The sequence below is a fragment of the Patiria miniata genome, unplaced genomic scaffold (assembly GCF_015706575.1).
Source record: "Patiria miniata isolate m_02_andy unplaced genomic scaffold, ASM1570657v1 HiC_scaffold_5, whole genome shotgun sequence".
Taxonomy (NCBI): domain Eukaryota; kingdom Metazoa; phylum Echinodermata; class Asteroidea; order Valvatida; family Asterinidae; genus Patiria; species Patiria miniata.
The window spans coordinates 20,217,174-20,238,576 of record NW_024037072.1 but is presented as its reverse complement, the minus strand read 5'-3'; the positions used below and the strand labels follow the sequence as shown (position 1 = coordinate 20,238,576).

At 38.8% G+C, this 21,403-nt stretch overlaps 1 protein-coding gene across 3 annotated transcripts in view; it reads left to right on the top strand.

Annotated features, from left to right (window-relative positions):
* Nucleotides 1-21,403, top strand: part of LOC119740910 (pleckstrin homology domain-containing family H member 1-like) — an 86,884-nt gene that overhangs the window by 6,299 nt on the left and 59,182 nt on the right. For all 3 annotated transcript variants that reach the window (XM_038216389.1, XM_038216388.1, XM_038216387.1), the window contains exons 3-5: nucleotides 1,718-1,780; nucleotides 14,998-15,153; nucleotides 19,490-19,573. In XM_038216389.1, coding sequence (XP_038072317.1) covers nucleotides 1,718-1,780; nucleotides 14,998-15,153; nucleotides 19,490-19,573 — 303 coding nt within the window. The remainder of the gene's footprint in view (nucleotides 1-1,717; nucleotides 1,781-14,997; nucleotides 15,154-19,489; nucleotides 19,574-21,403) is intronic.

Here is a 21,403-nt window from a genome sequence, read left to right as displayed (position 1 = left end):
AATACTGGAAAAACCAAGAAAAACAAAAATGTTCAAGAAGTCTGGTTCCCTGACTCCACTAAAGATGAAATGGATCAATTTATAGATGCCGGAAAATTGTAAGCTAATGGAACCAGTCTAACTGGCCTGCACCCGTTCATGAACATGTAACCAAAAGCAAACAAAATTTGGACTGAAAAAAAAAATTGGTAAATTGGGAGCAGTGGTTGAAAAATAGTTGGGTTTTTCCAACGGTGATCGGCCGACCGCCGTTGGAAATTTATACAAAATACCACTTTTCTTGAATATGACTTCACTCATGGTGCCATAATTTTACAGGATGCTTTAGACATACATTTGTAGACTGTCATTTACCAACATCCTAGTAAGGTATTTGTAAAAAAAATGGTAGTTTTGTTTTTCGATGTTTGCAAATGTTGTATATTCCCTTTAATGCAGGATGACTCTGAGCTTCATTCTCAACTGTGCACTTTCACTTTTGAAAATCTTTCATCCATACTAAAAGGAATTGAAAGGCCAGTTTATCTTTACTATGAAATGTTCATTGTGTAAGTTTGTGTTATTGCATGAGCTCGTACCAGTTCAGTGGAGTATGTCTGAGCACTCCGAGGGCTGTGTATGGGAACCGGGTACCCGAGTACCTGACCGTTAATGTCAGGAACCGGTTCCAGATTATGGGATCGGGTACCTGTAACCAACTTTACAAATTACTTAATAACTTCTCAGACAATGTGAAAGAAAGGATTTGAATGCCATTTGTGGGGAATTTTCAAAATTAAAACCAGGCTACATACATGTACCTAAAACCAATTGATTTCACGTTTATGTGCATTTTAACGGGCGGCAGATGATACTCGCAAAAAGTTGCAGTTTACACCATAAAGCTACGGTATGAAATCCTTCAGACAACTTCCGGGATTTGAATTTTAGGGTTTGCCTTCTTTTACGGGTACCCAGGTACCCATATCTGACTTCAATCAAAAGGGTCATCCCGTGTCAATTTTGGACCCGACCCTCACAGATTGAAAGATATTTGGTGTGATGATTGGCCATATGAGAAACCCCCAGAACTGAGTTTTTGAGATACGGGTCAACAAACTTTTGACTTAATAGGGTACCTGTTCCAGTTGGTGAATAAAAAATAAGACATTGTGTAATGTCTAATGTGGACATGTGTTATCCCATTGAAACATATTTGTACAAACTTGGCAGCTAAAAGAATAGCACAAAGTACAGTACAATACCTCTTATCAATGCTACAGTATGAGAATCTTCATCTAGTAGAGTCCGGATCCCTGACCAAATCCAACAGGTGTATAGGTAACAGGTGTTTTTGCGACAAGTTCCCTCCAATCAAAAGATGGATGGAAGAAATCAATCAAAACATCAAACCTGCTGTTCCCAGAGTTAAATTATACCCTACATGTAGGTGTTAATCTTACTGTGGAAGTTGGTCATTAGCTCTAAAAGTGAATTTGTTTATAGCTCTAAAAGTGAATTTGTTTTGTGCGTGTGTGTGTGTGTGCGTGCTTTCAATGACCTTATATTGCATTTCCTTTATGGTCAAGGAAGATAAATACATAATTGAAAATCCAGCTGTGAAAGTGTAAGTTGGCCTTATTTTTTTGTCCTTAAAGAGTCCTAAAGGATAAAAAGAGCGTACCTTTGGGTTTGGGTCAGATGTTAATTTTGATTAAAATTGTTCTGGTTTTTGCAGATGGAGGATTTGGAAGAGAAAGTTAAAGAGTCCAATGCAAGAGCAGAGAAAGCTGAACAAGAGGTATGTACGGTACCCCCCTAACCAGGCCCGTCACCAAGGGGGGGGGGCAGGTAGAGCTGCCCCCCCCCCTTGGCGAGCCATTGCCCCCCCCACGGCAAAAGCCGTATGTATTTTTGTATTTTGTATGGTGGTGGCCCCCCTAGTTGATACTATGGCCCCTCCTGAGTGATACTCGGGGCTGGCGACGGCGCTGCACCTAACCCAAGATACTTGAAGGGCCATTTGAAGAGTAGTCGTTGCTATGGAGGTCATGACTTCACTGAGTCATTAAAGATCATGTCCCGTGCTCTTCAAAAACACTACGCTATTCCGATGTTGTGTCTGCAACCTTCTGAAAAAAGGAAATCCATTTTACGCACAAATGAACCCACACTGCGAAAGCTGAAGTATTATTTGGCAGCCAATTATTCAATTTTTGTGACAAACATAATTCAAGAACTAAACGGCGGTGAATTTTTCATTCAATGTCTTATTCAAAAATGAACTTTTATATTTCTAGGAAAATAGCAATTGAAAAAATAAATCTATTATTCGAAGTGAAACTCGAAAATAGCACGGGGAACACGTCTTTAAAGTGGTTATTGTATTGTATTTCTCAGAATGTCAACTGTGTACTCACATACATTGTGATAGGAAATTGCTTTTGGATTGGATGGTGAACAGAAAACCATTAGTTCATGTATAGAGAAAGGCTCATGTAATTCTGTAATGTTAGATTATCAGGCACATGAAGTTTGCATGCTACACATGTAGCACACGTACAGTGTGCATGAAAAAGAACATTTTATACACGACATCATTGACATACATGTAGTACATTGTATGTACATGTAAATTTGTATTTTCATCCATTCTCCACACTGTAATGTTTTCAGTCCAACCATGTTCAGCAGATGCTTGTGTACTGGAAAAACATGTACATGTAGTTTCAGTTTTGTTCGTCACACTTGATCAGAGATCTTACATGTATCTGAAACCGTACTTCATGTTCTTCTCAAGCTGAGTAAAAAAAATAAACAGATTCTTGTACAGGCTTTTTGAACAAATGAAGGAAGCTGGCACCCCCTTCCCGTCCACCTCCCCCTCTCCCCCCCCCCCCCCCCCACCCTCCAATATGGCGGATTTTCCAAGATGACAGATGGATTCTTCCAGTTTCTCGAATCTTAAAGCTATAGTCCATCATTTGCAGCCATCCGAAAAGTAACTGGCGTAATTATTGTTGAAAAACAAACTTGGTTGAAAGATAGTAAGGGAACTAAACTCCCTGTGAAATTTTTCTTTCTGGGAAGCTGTCATTTTGAAGTAATCAACGAAAGAAGGCATTTCCAACGGTGATTCTTAAGAAGCACCGTAGGAAAATTTAAATTAGTAGTTCGTTTTGTTATTCAGCGCAGCGCGCACAAGTATTGGAACGACGCACACGCGCGCGCGGTTGTTATAATTCGTCGGATCAGTGCGCGACATCGCGTATAGCTGCAATTCAAAACAATTCAAAACATGATTCAGTAACTTTTGATTTGAAATTAAGATCTTAGAATGCTGTTTTTCTCGGAATGTACAGCTGAAGCTTAGCTGAAACTTCATCAGGTTAGTTGCTCAGTATCCTTCATTAGATTTTGAACTCTTTTGTTGCTTCAAACGAACAAAATGCACAAATTACAAATGATGGACTGTAGCTTTAAGCTGATACAAAATTGTGTCCAAATCAGCCGTCAGCCCGTCACCCTTTCTGCATATAGCTACACTTTTTTTTTTAAACAAATAAAAAGACTAATATATTGACAACATTTACAAAATATATTGCAAATGTATGAATTAAAAAAAAAAAAGGGAGGCAGGCAGCAAAAAGGAAGCAAGCGAGGACGAGAAACTAGTTTATTTATTTTTTACTTGGCCTAACCTTGAGAGGTGCACTTGAATTTAGCCTGAGGGAGAATAGGAGTTGCACTGTGCATTCATTTAGTTGAAGGTTAGGTCCACCCTCCAGCAAATGTTGGATACAGTCGGGGTACTGTGTACTGTACACGTCTACATTGTACATTTGGAGCGATAAGGTGCGGGTAGAATAACAATTTGTCACCTCCAAAGCTGTTATTACACACTGTACTGTACATGTACATGGCATGTATGTGTAAGGTACCAGTGTCATGTAAATAATAAATGGGGGTACAAATGGATTATTAAAGTTGGGTGCAGGCGTGGCATACATTTCATTTTAATGGATGGGAGGTTTGCGGTACCACCATGTGAATGATACCGTATCTCTTTGTGAGTTGTGTGGTTCTGAGAAGAGCCAGTTGGTTCTCATTTAATTTTAAGTTGGGTACATTGTGTGGCAAACTTACATGTCCGGTTCCGGTACATTATATGCATACGTACCAGACAGGCATATTGTTAAAATTTTAAAGGAACTACATAGGCCTATATAAAGAAAATCATACAGTATTCTACATGTAGTACATGTACGCAATTGACAAAACTGTTCAGTCATTTGAGTTGTGTGCCTCTGATTATGTAATGCAGCTTTTCTTGAAACTCCCAAATGCATGATTTTCCTTGAGTCACATTGCAAAGCGCAAGGCACTTAATTTTTTGCTGTATTTTTGCTGTAATTTATTTGCAAAATGCACATAAAAATTGTACAGTTCCTGTACCTGTGTGTACTTCACTAATTATTTATGTGTACCGTTGCAATGAGGCTTGTTTAATTTAATTGTTGGCTTTATCAGTGGAGGACCAAATGAGAACAGGTCCACACTGAACTGTATGTTCAGTGTTCAGTACATGTCCAATATAATAAGTTTTATCATGTACCGGTACTAGTTCCATATTAAATGAAAAATAATGGAAATTGAAAGTACATACGTGTACAGTACAGGTAGCAATACATGTTCAGTGTACATTCAGTAGGGGACGTTGAACCCATGGTTGAACAATAGAGGACAATAGGGTCCCCAATTCCCGAAGGTCCCCAATTTAGTGATAAGTACAAAACATATGGGAGGTCTTCCTAAAAAGTTAAAGTACAAACAAAAGAGGGAGAATAGGGGGTCCCCGATTGCAGGCAAAAAAATACACACTTGTGTGCAATGTAATTTACATACCATGTACATACATGTGTTACAGAGTTTGTGTTCTTGCAATATTCAAACAACTTTCTACGACAACTGCACTTTTTTCTCCTTATCTCAACCTCTCGGTTGTTTCTTCCTTTGTAATTGAATCAATCAGTACACCGTTGGATGACTTTTCAAGAAGCTGAGGCCAGTAGCCATGATTTGCATAATTCAATATGCAGGAAGGGAGGGAAGGGAGGATATAGTACTTGATAACAACAACGAGTCCTGCCAGGCCTAGATTACAAATTAAATATGGATTGTGCCTGGGGCAGTGTTTCTCTTCTCCGCTTTCTCTTGTATCCAAATGTGAAGGAGAAATAACAAGTTGAGGAGATGGATTTCAATATTAAAAGGCATTTGGATTTCAGATCACGGGATGTCAGTTGACCCAGGGGAGGTTTTTTTTTGGGCTCACTTTTTTTCCTCCATTTTCCCCCCTTCATTGTATTATACAATTTGTTGGTTGTTGCTGTTTAGCCTTTGTTGCGCTGACTGAATGATCATGCAGAGCTACCGTATAGCATAATATTTACTGGCATTGGAAATTTGTTTCTTCATTTTACATGTATGTCGACTCTCGTTAGTACAAACTCTGTTAATACAAATTCTGGTTATAACAAACATAAAGCCTTGGTCCTGACTGTGCATTTATGTGCACAATGAGTGGGGCTGATGTTCCTCTTAATACAAAATTCTGATATAACAAACAATTTGGTTACCGTAGGTCCTAACGAGTTTGTATTAACGAGACTCGACTGTAGATGTATTACAGTGTACATTGTACATGTACGTGTACAGTTTACAGCTAACAGTACTTGACTACATGTACAGTAAGCTGTAGACTGCTGAAGAAATTATTGCCAATACTGTTTGAAGTCCTTGTTTTAAAAAAAACAACATATATGTTCTATGATTAGAAAAACTGGTTTTTTTGCCAATCGCTCAGCTCATCTGATGAGCGACTGGGAAAAATAGGCCTACTTGTTGAAATTTTCATCAACTTCTTCATCACTGTTCCAGTTTTTTGATAATGTACCCTTTTTTTCCTTTTTTTTTTAACTTAGTAGGCCTACAGGTCTTTTTTCCCCAACATTTTTTGAGAATGAGTAGGCCTAACTGTTGAGTGAGTGAACACATTCATTTCTCAATATAGTGGACATTTACAAAGATACATCCATGTACATTGTACATACATTGTAATACAGTACGGTACCTGTTACTTGTCAGTATATTCAGATCATTTTCTACAATAGTAGGAAATGGAGTAAACCAAAGGTACATGCAGATAGAGAATCTTCATTAAAGGACAGAACAAAACAGAAGTACAGAACAAAACAGAACATTTACAATTTCTTAAGTTAAACTTGATGGAAGACACTGTGTGTAATGGGGAAAAAAACAAGAAAAACAAAACAGCATTGAAGTAAAGTCAACTTTGTGTTCTTTAAGTAATGTTCCACATGCTTCTCCACACAAGTTTAAACACTACCGCTACATGTATGTCACTCACTGCCTTAACATGCTTAATAATGCATGTGTGATGTACATTTATTTATGCATACATGTATACATTGTAATGTACATGTTGTACTGGTTGAACAAATGCAGTGTATGGCACATACACGTACTAGCAGGACGCTGTCTGCATTCCGGATTTCCAACAATGCGCTTCAAAACTTGAATGGTTTGATTGACGACGCAGTCAGACTCACATTGACCAACATTTTGACATTCAGGCAAGGTTCCATTTTTCCACTCGATGCAAGGTCCTTTCAAGCCAACAACAAGTCTTCTCCCAACACAAATCAAATTGATCGATACATTTCTGCAACACTTAAGAAACAATTAAAGCCCTTGATGTAGACCTCCAATGAAATATTGGGAAGACTTGTGGAGGTTGTTGAAGCTAAAGTACATGTAGGGCCATTTTGGAGCAGGTATGCCCTTCATTCGAGCAACTCACATAGAAATTTATGTCCAACTTTGTCACCCTTGGCATGATGATGATTGGAGGTCAAGTCCTTCAGGGCTGATGGGCAAGTTTGAGACTTTGTGTTCATCCTTGCTGAGATTGAAATTGTACATGAAATATACACACTATGTACATGTACGTCATTTTTTAGTTCACACTACTGATATTTTGGGTACTTTCCTTGATTATTTATGAATCCTGACTGGAGTCACAAAAACAGTCTCTGTAAAGTTAATTTTTGACATTGAAAATCGAGGAACACACATCAATTGTTGGTTTTTCAGAATTTCGGTTTTTCAGAATGTTGAGTTAGAATTTCCTCCTCGAAAGGTTCCATTATCAAGGGATTATACAGTACTTAGTTACATGAAAACCCTTTTAACCAGTACATTATCTGTAGTACATGTAAATGTGTAACAATTACAGGTACAGGTAAGTTGGAGGAAATAAGGATTTTTTTTTTTGGTTTGGCTTATAATTTAGGGGTACACAAAGTCTGCTAAAAGTGATATCTTATTAACATGTTCAGTTTCATACGATGGTCCACTCACTTGTGTTACACTTGTACATGTGAGCTATAAGACATACTGTATTGTATTACAGGTAATTTACATGACCATGAATGATTAATTATATCACTTGTCATCAGTTTGCGATGTCTGGACTCTGGGAGAGCTTACGGTATGAACCAGTTTAAAATGTCATTTATTAATGATAATTGCATTCAGATATTACATCTAAAATATTTAAATATTATTTACCTAAAATCACTTTAAGCCACAAAATAGTTGTTGTTTTTTGAAGGAAGAATCCCCCCCCCCCCATATTCTATCTCACTGGTTCACCACTCGAATAAAAGGTCTTGTCCCCTTTCATTTGATACCACATTTGAGGTTGTGGTGCTTGTAGTGCTGAAGATTTCATAAATTTTCCGCTTGTCAGTGGTGTCTCTTTTGCATGGAATTGCCCATCATGCAAATTTCTGTCTCGCTTGGAGAGTCTGGCCATTCAGACTAAGTGGAACCCAAACAATTTTTTTCGCAAATTGTGAGGAAGCCAAGGGATACCAGCCATCTTTGTTTGGTCGGCAGTTTGCTGATCAATAATATGCATCCCAATCAAGCCATCGGTGGGTTGCGAATGCTACAACGGTTTCCTCTGGGGAGGAGTCTCTTCCTCTCTGACTTCCTGCCCCCCCCCCCTCCCCGCTTCGAAACACAATCAGACAAAGTCTCACCGAGGCTGTTTTTGTCAACAACAATGGGTAATGTAACCATCGCCCGATGCTTCATTTATTTGACCATGTGCTTTGTCTGTTGGACTTGGTATTTGATATGAAAAATTTTGCTGAATTTCTTTTCTCTCCAAATTTTGACTTGCAGTGCATAAGTGCATCATGTTTGCTGTGTGACTGGGTGGGCACTGTATGTAATCTTATTTTGTCTGTGATTGAATTGTACCGGAGCACATGAAGTAATGTTCAATATGTTTAGTAACTTAAGATCCAATCGACGAGACTTCAAAGGTACACATGTACAGTGTGCAAAATGTGTTCATCAGCGAGCATTTTTTTGGCATTGCACTCTGCATGAACTTGCATAAATTTACATGAAAACTTGTTCTTGTGTAGTGTACAGCACTATTGGCACATAATTTAAACTATATTTAAAAAAAATATGTAGCACCGAAAATGATAATGACTGGAAAAGCCAATTTCAGAAACTACTTTTAGATGGAAAAATTACTGAAATTGCTCAATCCATTCAAAGAATATCACCATTTATTAAAACGCAATGTCCCTAAAACCTGTTTCGTCAAAAAAAAAGCAATTTATGTGTGTTCTGACTGTTCGAAACAACAAAGAAAATGACACAGAATACTTGTTTCAACAACTGTCAACAACTGTAGTACCCAATATCTTTATTTTAAACAACCCTGCTTAGGCAAACAATATGATTTATAAAATCCACTTTTTTTTCTTCAAAAGACGGGCCTTCAAAAGCACTTTGTTGAATATTTTAACTTTTAAACAGGTTTTTTCGCTGGTGAAGTTTGAAGACAATTGTGAGAAAGATTCTTGAAATCGCATTTTTGGACGAAAGAGGTTTTTATTGTGTTTAAATGGTGTTATACTTTGAACGGATTGAGCAATAGAAGTAATTTTTTTTATCTAAAAATAGTTTATGAAATTGGCTTTCCAGTCATTATTATTGTTGGCGCTACATATTTTTTTGATATGAAATATATTTTTTGAGGTTTGGGTTCCACTCTTTTTGACTCACCCTGTGTGTGTTTGAAAACCACATTATGGCTGTTAAAAATACATTAATGTACATGTACAATGCCAATACCAAATGTGTATTTTGTACTGTACACTTAATGGCCTCATCGAAAATAGCATCATATGTACTGTATTGCATTTACATCTGTCCAAACACAATTGCTGTGGAAATTTCAATGACAATTTCAGATGTGGTGTTCAAAAAACATCTGAAATGGTCATTTCAGTGTCCACAATACAATGTACATGTATGTTATAAGTTACGGGTGCATGTACATGTACATGTATTCAGCTATTCTAGGGATAATATTGCAGTAGTACATAAAATACCAGTAGGTCCTACCAATACCGGTAATGTACGTAGTTGACTTGAGTTTTTACATGTAAGAACTTGTGGTTAAAATAAAACTCGATTTCGGTTAATGTGGTTTCCGTTCTAAATACAGAGTTGGAACAGGAAGCGGCAGAGGTTATCAAAGCATCATTTATTTTAAGGTACGTACTTTGCACTCATAAAACTTTGAAACCCAAGGAAAGATTTTGCCAAGCATGTTGGAACCGGTCATTCGGACCCAACATGTTGGTTGGAACCCCAGCTTCACACTATCAAGAAAACAAGAGGCTGTACCTGGGTAGTAAACATGGTAAATTATCTAACATTTATGTACAGCGGACCCTTGTAGTTTTGTACACTCTGGTGTAAGTGCAAACGGTACGTGCCTTGTCTGAGACCCTTGTTCGATGGGGCCTGTTTTCACTTACGATGGACCCGTGTACTACACTGGTACTGTATACATTGTAAAGGCCTTAATTAATGGAACTCAAAAAGTTTTCTTCAGTTAAAAAAATAAAAATATCTTACTTAATTAATGTTTGGTCAGACACCTGAAAAGGTCATGAAGCAGGAAGGAGGAAGTTTGACCACTCCAGCCGGTCACTTCCGAGTACCTTCAAACCGTTAACTGACCACCAGATGTCAAAAGGGTGTGTTTCCAAAAATCTACACATACATGTATGACAATGCCCTTTAATAAATAAAGCACTTTAAAACATTTCCGCACTTTACATTGTAAAACATTTCCGCTAGATACCGTACCCCCCAGAAATTGAGTGTTGCATGTTTTCCTGAATTGTCCACTGTAACATTGAGCAAATTCATTGATGGTTTTAGCAGAGTTAAATGCAATTGTGTCCGGCCGTCTTTTGGACACCCTATTTTATTTTGCAAATTATGCATACACACATGTACAGTTGTTGCATGGAATTTGAGCAACTTGGACACCCTGTTCCCAATTCAAGGCAAATTTGGACACCCATTTTGAAATGCTGGCTAAAGCCCTGAAAATCACTCATATTTTGTCAAAAGTTCATTTTTTCCCCTAATATTCACACTCTAAATGCAGCTCAGGTGTTGGCAATTTTAGTAATTTTCTTGGAACATCCTCTGCGTGCCTCATATTGACCATTACCCAATGATATTTCAGCTTGATATTTACACACATACACACGTACGTAACACTTGCAGGTGTGTTCAGAAAATTGTGTACGGGTGTAAGGGACACACTTGGGTGTTCAGTGTTCATGTCTGCATCATGAGGTGTTTTATGCTTCAAGAGGATGTAGACTACATGTATGTACGGTACAGTGTATGTGCATTGAATATATTTTAATTTATTTGTAAACTGGCCACAACATGTATGAGCACTAATCGTTGCAAATTTAAGCAGCCATACCATAAAGCCGCTCTCATGCTTATTGACAACTGATTCATTTATTCAATAACAGAACATTAGAAATGTCACCACCTGCACCCAAAAAATCAATAAATTTACATGATGTAAAAACCTGCGTCAGATACGATCAGCAGGATCTACCGAATTGACTGCTGGTAATCATGTGATCATCTCTGTCGGCATAATACGTATTTTATGTAAATCCCACGTAATAGCAGCTTTATCCCCTCAATATTATCACTTTCCCAAAAGTGTCCACCTTTTTTTCATCTCCAACGATAACATTACGGATGTCCAGCGCTGAAAGTATAATAAGATTTAAAAAAAAAAAAAACTGCCTAAGTGTAGCCTTAGGTGTGTTTGGCAGTAGAGCGCGGTGTAACAGTATCGCCGATAAAGTCGCCGACCAGCCGAGAAAAGGCATTGATTCAACTCCCAGAGTAACGTCACCGATGCGTCTAGGGCAGTGACATAAGAGATGGAAGGATGAGTCATCTACCCACGGACAGAGCACAAACATTCAAGGGGGGGGGGAGACTGTATCGCGCCATGCTAAATGTTTTTTATGGCTTAAAGGGAATATACAACATTTGCAAACATCGAAAAATAAAACTACCAAGTTTTTAAGAAATACCTTACTAGGATGTTGGTAAATGAGAGTCTAAAGCATCCTGTAAAATTATGGCACCTGGTGTGAAGTCATTTTCAAGAAAATGGTATTTTTGTATACATTTCCAACGGTGATCGGCCGACCACTGTTGGAAAAACCTAACTATATTTCAACTACTGCTCCAAATTTCAGTACCTTTTTTCAGTCCAAATTTTGTTTGGTATTGGTTACATGTTCATGAACGGGTGCAGGCCAGCTAGACTAGTTCCCTTACCTTACAATTTTCTGGCAACTATAAATTGATCCATTTCATCTTTAGTGGAGTCAGGGAACCAGACTACTTGAACAATTTTGTTTTTCTTGGTTTTTCCAGCATTTTCGAACATAAAACTTCAAACATGTCAGTGTAACAATATTTGATATATTACACTAACCCCTCAAATACTCCATTTCTGAAAATTACAGCAAAAGCCAATGATGTACATTCCCTTTAAATTAGTGTACCTCAGGCTGTGGTGGGGTACTGTGGATGCCACGGCGGTGCTTCATCAGCTGTCAGCGTAGCGCAGATATTTATTTATTGAAGGTGACGAATTGATTAACACAAGTGATTCCCTTTCTTTTGCCAAGCAGTGTCAAAACACCACGGATGGATGAATTTGTTCGGTTATTAGAGGTGAAATTGCATCGACCGAAAAGGCAGTTTTGTCGAGTCGGGCAATTTTATTAGATTTTTTTTTTTCTCAGTCTGTTTGTCGAGCAGCCTTTCGAGCCTTTTTTTTTGTTCATTGTCTGGTGATTGTTGAAGTAGCCAACCAGCCAACTTTGTCGCTCAATAGACCCACCCTGTTAATTCACCCAGACTGAAAATCAGTCTGTCAATGAAATTATTCCCAGACATCGCAGCCTACAGTATGTTTTCCCTCAAAGTGCACATGTAAATTTGTTACTGCGCTTGCAAGAATCTGTTCACGCATGTGCGAATGTACGTACTGACATACTGAAATCTGTATCCTTGTGGAGACATTTCTTTGTTCTCGTGCAGTAAAGTTTTCGAGTTTGAAAGTGTAGTTTCAAAATGCTCTTATTTTAACCAGGATTAATTTCCTTGGCTGAAATTCGGAATTTATATCCCTTGGTTTTCTAAAACTCTTCCATTTGCGACAGATCAGCCCACCTTGGAAATTCCTTGTTTTTTAGTAAAATCCATATATCTATTTTTTGTGAAAACGTTGTGGAGACGTATTCATCTATAGAAATTGCCCTGTGGAGACATACATGTACATGTATACAATCTTTTGTTACCTATTGTGTGCATGTCTCCAGAGGGCACGGTGTATCAGATCACATTTACCGACCAACCATGAGTACAAGATTAACATTCGAACCTCATGTACATTGTAGGTACACAAACCTGAAATTTTTCACTCATTGAAATGATGACCATTAGAATAGACATATTAAATTAGAAGGGCGCACCCACAGGACTGTGTGTAATTGGATTTGACGTAATTGGATTTGTCTTAAAAGCAGACAGTAGTACTTCATACTTAAGCGTGGCATAATGGTCAGTAGTCGGTTAATTAATATTGACTGCAATTTTGTTTAAAGCTTCTGGCCCCCATCCACCATGTGACTGACAGCATTCATGCACGGTGCTGCGTCTAGGGCAAGATAACCAGATATTTCTATCACGGCCGGTGATCTACAACATTCATGATGTAATTTAATTGACGTTTTCTGGAGGCTGCGACATAATGCCAACATTAATCATTGACGGGAATTCATCTATAGACGTGTAAACGGGGTTATTGTGACACATTTCTAGAACACTTTCCTGCTGTTCGTCATTTGTCGTGCCAGAATTGCAAAGTGATTTTTTAATAGCCTCTTCAATTTTCAAGTTCTTTGAGAATAATTTTTTTTACCGGTACAAGAGCTAAGAGCATAAAATGTGGTTTATAAAATGAAATGCAGGGATAAATATAGGCGGAGATGCCACTATAATGTATTCTGAATTTTAAAATATTGCTGAATAAGCACGTGTATAAACATACATATATACATTGTTTTACTATACTCCCGAGGACAATGCTTTGTGTTTCCTTTTGTCCTTGTAATATAACACACCCCCATAGACTAAGCACACGAACCTACGGGTACTACAGAGGATTGTTTTGAACAAAAGACCCAACGCCCAAGGACTGAAAGGATCTGTTGTTCTCCCTTTGTGTGTCGGTCCTCGGGGGTTATGTAGAACACGTACATGTACACACACTACATACAGGGGGAGTCAAAAGAACTGCAATAATGCAAAGGAGGAAGGAGCCATTTTTCTTGGCTCAAAACCAAGTTGAAGTTTTCAACTGTTCAAACCTTGTAAGAATGACATATTCATTTGGTACTTTGTGTGCAAAAAATGAAGTTAATCGCATTTACCGTTTGTCTTTTGTGAACCTTTTTTATTGCAGTGCCCGATTTACGTTTTTTCCACAAGGCGTCTAAAAATTGCATATGTAAGAGCACAAATGTGTCCCCCAGAGCTGTTCTTACCATGAGGTCTAGAGCTGAGACATGCACTGCCTTGCAGGGTGGCCAAGTAGAGGGCAGAGCTCCAAATGTGTGACAAATGAAGGATACAGTAACTAGTCTATAGTAGCGCCCTATAGCCGCCCCAGAGAAACTTTGCATAATAAACATAAAGTGCTAAGTGAAACAGAAATATAAAGCTTCAGTTAAGGTTCAGTCAGTTTCAAATCTGTGCAAAATTCTGATGCCTCGTGGACTATAACAAATTGGGTACCGCAGTAAAAGGTTCACAAGAGACAAACGATAAATGTGATTAACTTCATTTTTTCACACAAGGTAACTGTTACTAACGAATACCGGTATGTCATTCTAACAATCTTTAACAAGTTTAAAACTTCAACTTGATTTGAAAAAAAAAAAAAAATGGCTACTTTGCATTATTGCAGTTATTTTTTACTGACCCTGTACATGTAATGATGTTTTGTTACACTGCACTCTTATTCATAATAATACTTCACCTGTGTTTGACCATGCATTGTCAAACACACATAAATATCAGGCATACAGTCATTCCACAACTGTTTCAATTCACTGTTTAATCAATCAATCAATCAATTAGTTAAAGATGCATTCCCTGTGCTATTTTCATGTTTCAACTTGAAAAATAGCTTTGTTTTTCATTCCTAGAAATACCAGTACATGTACATGTAAGACAGTTATTCACTTTTGAATTGAGACATCGAACAAAACAAATCCACTGAAGTTTACTTATTGAATAGTTGCAGATGCCCAAAATCAGAATAAATACAAATTGAAAAGTCGTTGGGAGAGCTTGATCTCATATCGCTTTCCTAGTCTCACTTCCATTGTCAAGAGTCCTTCTGGGCCATAGGTGCTTCCTCCCTTTTCTTGGCATCATCTACTAAAAAAAATGGCTTTCATCCTCACTCCATCCTTCTTCTCATCAACCCAGGTCAAGGAAGTGACAGAGAAGCTGGCCCTGATGAGACGGGGTTCAGGGGAGAACGAGCGCAGTCCGAGCACCAGCAAGAGGATTCAGGCCCTGGAGGCAGCCTGCCAGGAGAAAGAAGACGTCATACGACACTTGGAGAAGCAACTCACAGAACAGGTGAGACTTAATGTACATGTAGATCGCATCACCAGATGAGACATTAGTCATTGAACATCTCAAGTTGGTAAACCAGATCGTGTCTTAGCACACATCCGTAGAGCTGCTGAACAGTAGAAAGTTTTACTTAGCAAATTTAATTCCTTACATCCAGCTTACATCTAGTCAAATGCCATGTAAATAATGTACATGTGCATCGATTGAAATGTGCTAAGCAAATATTTGTTGTGCTTCCCAAATTTTTTTACTCAGCTGCCCTATGACACTGGGCCCAGGGGGTTTAGAAGTACTAAGCACAGTCATTGGATTCTACTAAATCTTGAACTCAAACCAACTCAGAGATAGGAAATTTCACTTCTGAGTATTCATGCACTTGCTCAAACGTGACTCTGACCTTGAAATATTTAAAGCAAGACACACTTGTCATCGACTGTTTCTGGACATTTTTTAAAAAATAGCTGCTTATTATAGCGCTTTCCAACGTATGAACAATCTCAAAGTGCTTTACAATTATTCCCCTGTTCGTCAGGCTACGAGACCACGCAGCAGCAGATATCAGCGCGCATTCGGTCCTCTACCCTTACAGGTACCCATTCATACTCCTGGGTGGAGTAGCCCGGACCAACTTGAACCAAGCACTCATGACAAAGACCAACTACATGTAGAACCCAGACTAACTTGGTCCAGACCAATGGAAACCATGTCAGTCTTAGCCCAGACCAACTCAAGCCAAGATGATTTTGACTTGGACAAACTGGAACCAAACTACATGTAACTCGGCCCAGACCAATGAAAAGCGGGGTAGTATTGGCCAAGACCAGTCTTGGCCCAGATTTACGTGTATTATAACAGAGATGAACTTGGCATAGTCCCAACTACAAACAAGACCAACTTTGGCACAGAATACGGTACATACATGTACATAGAAACTACAACTGAAACCAAATTCAAAAGAAAACGCGTATATAAATTCCAGGCTTTCAAGTATTCCTACTTTTTCCTTTTTTTTCACGTTTTTTTTTTTTAACCTTGCTCCTACCGGTACTTTTCCAACTTTTTTCTTGAAATTCCTACTTTTTCATACTTTTTTGTCCCACAACTTCGAAAAATGAAATCTTACTGAATATTTTCCACAATAGTGTTACACACTGTCATGTGCAAGATTACATAATGAAGGGCTTGGGCGCAGGAGTACTGCAAAGTTCATGTACCATGTACTTCCAAGAGCTTACATGTAGTTCTGCATGGATCACATGTGTTGTGACTGTGAGTAAAGAACATGCCAAATGAGGCTTATGATGCTGTGGACATGGCTGAGTATCAATGAAAACTATTACCGGTACTTAACTCCTGAAAGCCCACAAAAGTCCTACATTTATCCTGATTTTGTCCTCCAAAGTCCTACGTTTGTCCTGTTTTTTTTTTTGGGGGGGGGGTGGAATTCTGATCCTTACTGTTCTTCTTTTTCACCTGGGTCTGCTTGAAAGCCTCACATTCGTACAGGTGTACATGTACACGTACATGTACTGGTACCAGCCTAAACCCACGTCATTTAGAATCGAGATCAACCCCATTCCAACCTCCCACCTCCCCACCCTCACTCACCACCCCTACATGCAAAAAACCTGCCATCTTCCCATAATACAAATGTACCCAAAGTCACAAAGTTTCCCACTTGTTGGAAAAAGTCGTGAGAGTCTTTTGTGTCTGCCATATATTGCCCGCCTGTATAAGTCATCATCATGCCTGGGTCTCTCATGGGAAACACGGCTAATTTGCTGGGCCTGCTGTGCGAGGTGAAAGCCAAGGGTAGCAGCTGGCCAGACCTCAACTCAAGGCATATCACAATTTTTTTTCAGGTGCGGTTTCATAAAAGTATACCAATACCGTACATGTAGAAACCAAATCAGCCAGTGTGAAATTACGACATTTTAAAGTGATTTTGGGGCAAAGTTTTAGTTTCTTGAGAATGTTCTTATTGTTCCTCTTGTTTTGACATATATGTGCATGTACGTACATGTACATGGTACCGGTACACCTAGAAGAATCAGATAAATTAATCAGTACATTAGTATCTAAAAAAAATTTAAAATGGCAATATTCTCCATTAAGCATGGATTCTTAAAGATGTACACTGTGTTTCCCGTGCTATTTTTGAGTTTCATCCTGAAAAATAGATTCCTTTTCTAAATTGCTGATTTTTCTAGCAATACAAACGTACCGGTACTCACTTTTGATCGAGACATCGACTGGAAAAATTTGGCCCATGTTTAGTTACTGAACTAATTACTTTACAATTTTGAATTATTGGCTGCCAGACAAAAATTCCTGTTCTCGCGGGGTAGGCTGGTTCCCGCCCCACAATCAGTATCGATAACGTACAGACCGGGAACCAGTCTGCTTGCAAAGCAGATCTATTTGTACCCAAAACTAAAACCTTTTTGTCAGAGGTTAAAAAAGGGGGGGGGGACCAGGTTTTTTGGCTGGAATAAAACAAAACATATAAGTTGAAAATTTATTTATAGAAAAAAATTAATTTGTTGAAGAGCATGGGGAACGCAACATTAAAAAAAAGCCAGAGATTTGAATGTTGTTACAGTCAGTCATTTACATTTTAATAATGATTGTTTTTAAAGGGACAGGAATGTAATGTGACAGTACTTGATAATAATTCAAGAACTGTGCTGTGTGTTTTCTGTTTCTGGGGAATTTTAAAAGAGCATGCTAAAAAAAAAAAAAATTTGAAGCAGGAAATTTCTGATTCACATGTTTGTACATGTACGTGCATGACAAGTGTGACCTTTAAAATATTCATGCACCTGGAATTCTAAGGTCTGAGTGTGATTCCATCCATGCATCGAAACCCATTAGGAATTCAAGAAACTGTACTGGGCATGGAAAGCGCAACTCCAGAGGCTTGCTGGCCCTCAGGGAATCAGTTTCATGTGCAAGTTGTCAGTGCAGAGAGCCTGTCAAAAGTGCAGTACAGGTTGACAAGTTGCAAGGCATTATTATTGCATGCCTTGCAGGGTGGGACGGCTTGGAACAGAAACGTATGCATAAGAGTACTGTGCACAAAGCGGAGGTGTTTTTACTTTAATGTAGAGCTGTAAATCATACGTGTCATTTATTGATGACATTTTCACTCACGAATGCAAATTACCCTTTGCTGGACAAATTTCCCCATGATATACATGTACATGTACATTATACATGTACATGTACCATTAAGTTGTTTTTCACACCGCATAAATATATCAAATTTCACCCGTAATACAAGAGCCAGTTATATACAGAATTACAGTGGTGGAAATTGTGTGCCTAAATTGGATATTATTTTTTTCATTAATTAAAACCCTCCTATGGAAACATGCATTGTCAGCCTGGTTATTACTTGGGTCAATATTGGTCAAGACCCCAATTGGTTTGTACACAAATGCCAGGAGGTGAGATACAAACATTTTGACCATTAGTGACCTCTTAAATACTGTAGAGGGAGGGGACTCTAGTTACTGTGCACACTGTATGAGAAGAACCTCACAGTAAAATTAACTGAGTTTTGTACAGTATACATGTACGTGTAGTGCCAGTACACTGAATAATGACAGGTTCTTTGCAAGTATTAAGTGTGTACACTGTATACCGGTACGTATACACGTACATTTCATGTATGTAGGTGACAAGTATCGCTGGGCGAGTAACTCGATTACTCGAGTACTCGTGAGTAGTAGCTTATCGTTGTTCTACTCATGGCTTTTCATGTACTCGAGTACTCGTCCTCACGGGGCGTGAGTAGAAGCAGGTACTCCCGAGTAGCAATTTAGGGTTTAGGGATCGCTGCTTAATATGTCCCCTGCAAACAGGGAATCACTCCCTCCACCTCTCTCTTCCCAGGATGCCATTCTCCCCCCCCCCCTTTTTTTTTCAAGTAAAGGACCCGAAACGTCGCACATTAAGGATCTCAGTGCTGAAGAATACGGTATGACTTGCAAGCTATTTGTTTATATAACTTACTTCACTGCCATGTCATTTTTCTGCTTATATTATTGGAATTTGGTTAACTACTTGCGAGTACTCGACTACTCACGATTAATTTCTTTGTGAGTACTAGAGTAGAAAAATCCACTACTCGCCCAGGCCTAGTGACAAGACTTGAAAATTGCATGCATCCATGTGGCTCGGAAAGTGCTAGAATTGCCAGGAAGTCACCCACACTCATGCACTTTACATGAAAGCATGCAGCTGTTCTTGGACCATCAAATTACATACATTTGTACATTGTACAGTCATGTAGATTTTCAAGTTTTTATTTTATATTTTGTCTGATCGTTTCCAGCGTGAACTCCGAAAGGAAGACAGCCAATTGGTGGATACCAAGATAGTCCAGATCAAGGAGTGGGTAGCGACCACCGTCAACCAGGTACCGGTAACCTTTGACCTGACTCCTTCAGTTTTGTATCCAGAATGTCCCGTGATTGCCCATTTGTTAACTGATAACATGTTTCAATTGTTGCACACTCCTACATGATATACATGTATGTGAATGTTGCTGCAATATTGCTCCTCTAATTAACCACTTCTCGCCGGGATTATTTTTGCCGAAAATTTAGATTTTCGCAAAAGGCAAAATTTTACAGCCAACTTCTGATATACAGCCAAACGCCACAAATACTGATTCGCAAGAGTCATTTCAACAGTATTTGTACGATATTTCTTGCCGAAACCTCATATGTTTCAATACTCCGGGGTGTGCACTGCAGCGTACATTGTACAACAATAGGCCGTGCACAAGGGCCAATTCAAGATCACACGGTCCACCTCCACAGATTTCACGGACTTTGTGTGTGTGTGTGTACAAAGAGCATGAGGTATTTGCGTGTTTAGATGTCACCCTGTGGCGAGTTGAGGCAATCTTGACGTCTTAACCCGTCAGCCGTGCCTGTGTATAAACACAGCCAGTGCGTGTTTTCACGTCCTCCGACGTGAACTGCGTAAGTGGTTTGTCATGGGGTGTAACTAAGGAAAGTCATGCGTGTTATGGAGGTCATGTGGGAACCATGATTAGAGTGACCATTTAGATCTTCAGCAGCCACCTATAAAAACCTATGAAGTCACGACCCAAACTTCCAATCAATAGAAACCCAGAAATGTACGGTAGGATGTACCGGTACTAGGGATGTATAGGGATGTCCACTGCATTACTCGTGGCACTCATAGTACGTACGTTGTTGTGGTTTTTTTAAGTCCACAAAAACATCAAGTATACTGCAGCTGCTGCTTTGTTCCAATAGAAATCTGTGGAATATCTTTGGAATGAAGAATTAACCCTCCTACTAGTAGAACTGTCACAAACTGTCAAAAAACCAACCCACTGCCTCTCCCATAGGTTTGTACAGGCTGGTCACCAACTGCCAGAACCCCTATGCATTAAACCACATAACTGTCAAAATCTGTTGAAGGGGGTTTGATAGGATGTCCTTAAATACTGCTACAACTTTTACTGCAAGTCTATAGACTTTATGCGTAGCAGCCATTGCCCTAACTAGAGGACAATACCTTTGTTTTGCTGTGATTTGCATGATTAAACCTTTGGTGCCTTCATCGTTACTGAATTAAATATATCATTGCCAGGCACTCCACCATATGTGACCTGCCATAGCATAATGAGGAATAACCCCCACCTTTGACTTTTCCAGTTACATACATGTACATCATGTTAAAGCGCAAATCATTGGCTTTCCAATGATATCAAATTTATTTCTGTAGCTTAATTTTTTTCAAAGATATGCAGCAAAACTTCAACAGTGTCCCGTCGAACTTCGCCGACCTCATTTCGAGAAAAACTGCTTTGAAACAAAAGATACGCATTGCGCCTCCAACGGCAGTGAAAAAAGTTCTTAAGTTTTTCCACTTTTGGGGGCATTTTTCATAACAACAAATTATAGTGTGAATCTTGGACACCTTGGCTACTCAAAAATACCCCCCCCCCCAATTTTCAGATGATTTTTTTTAGGTATACCCGACTTCATGCGTCGATTACTCAAAACAAGGTTTTGCGGGACATTCCTCATTTTGCCACAGCAGGTCACATATCTATATTACTGTCAGTCAAGGCATGGTACCTTCAGTTGACAAAATTGCCACAGCCTGTCAGTTGTACCAATATGAGCCCAATTTACAAAACTGTTAAAAAGTGTCACTTGATAGATTTGACAGATAGGGTATCTCTGTCCATTTTGTCACACAGAGA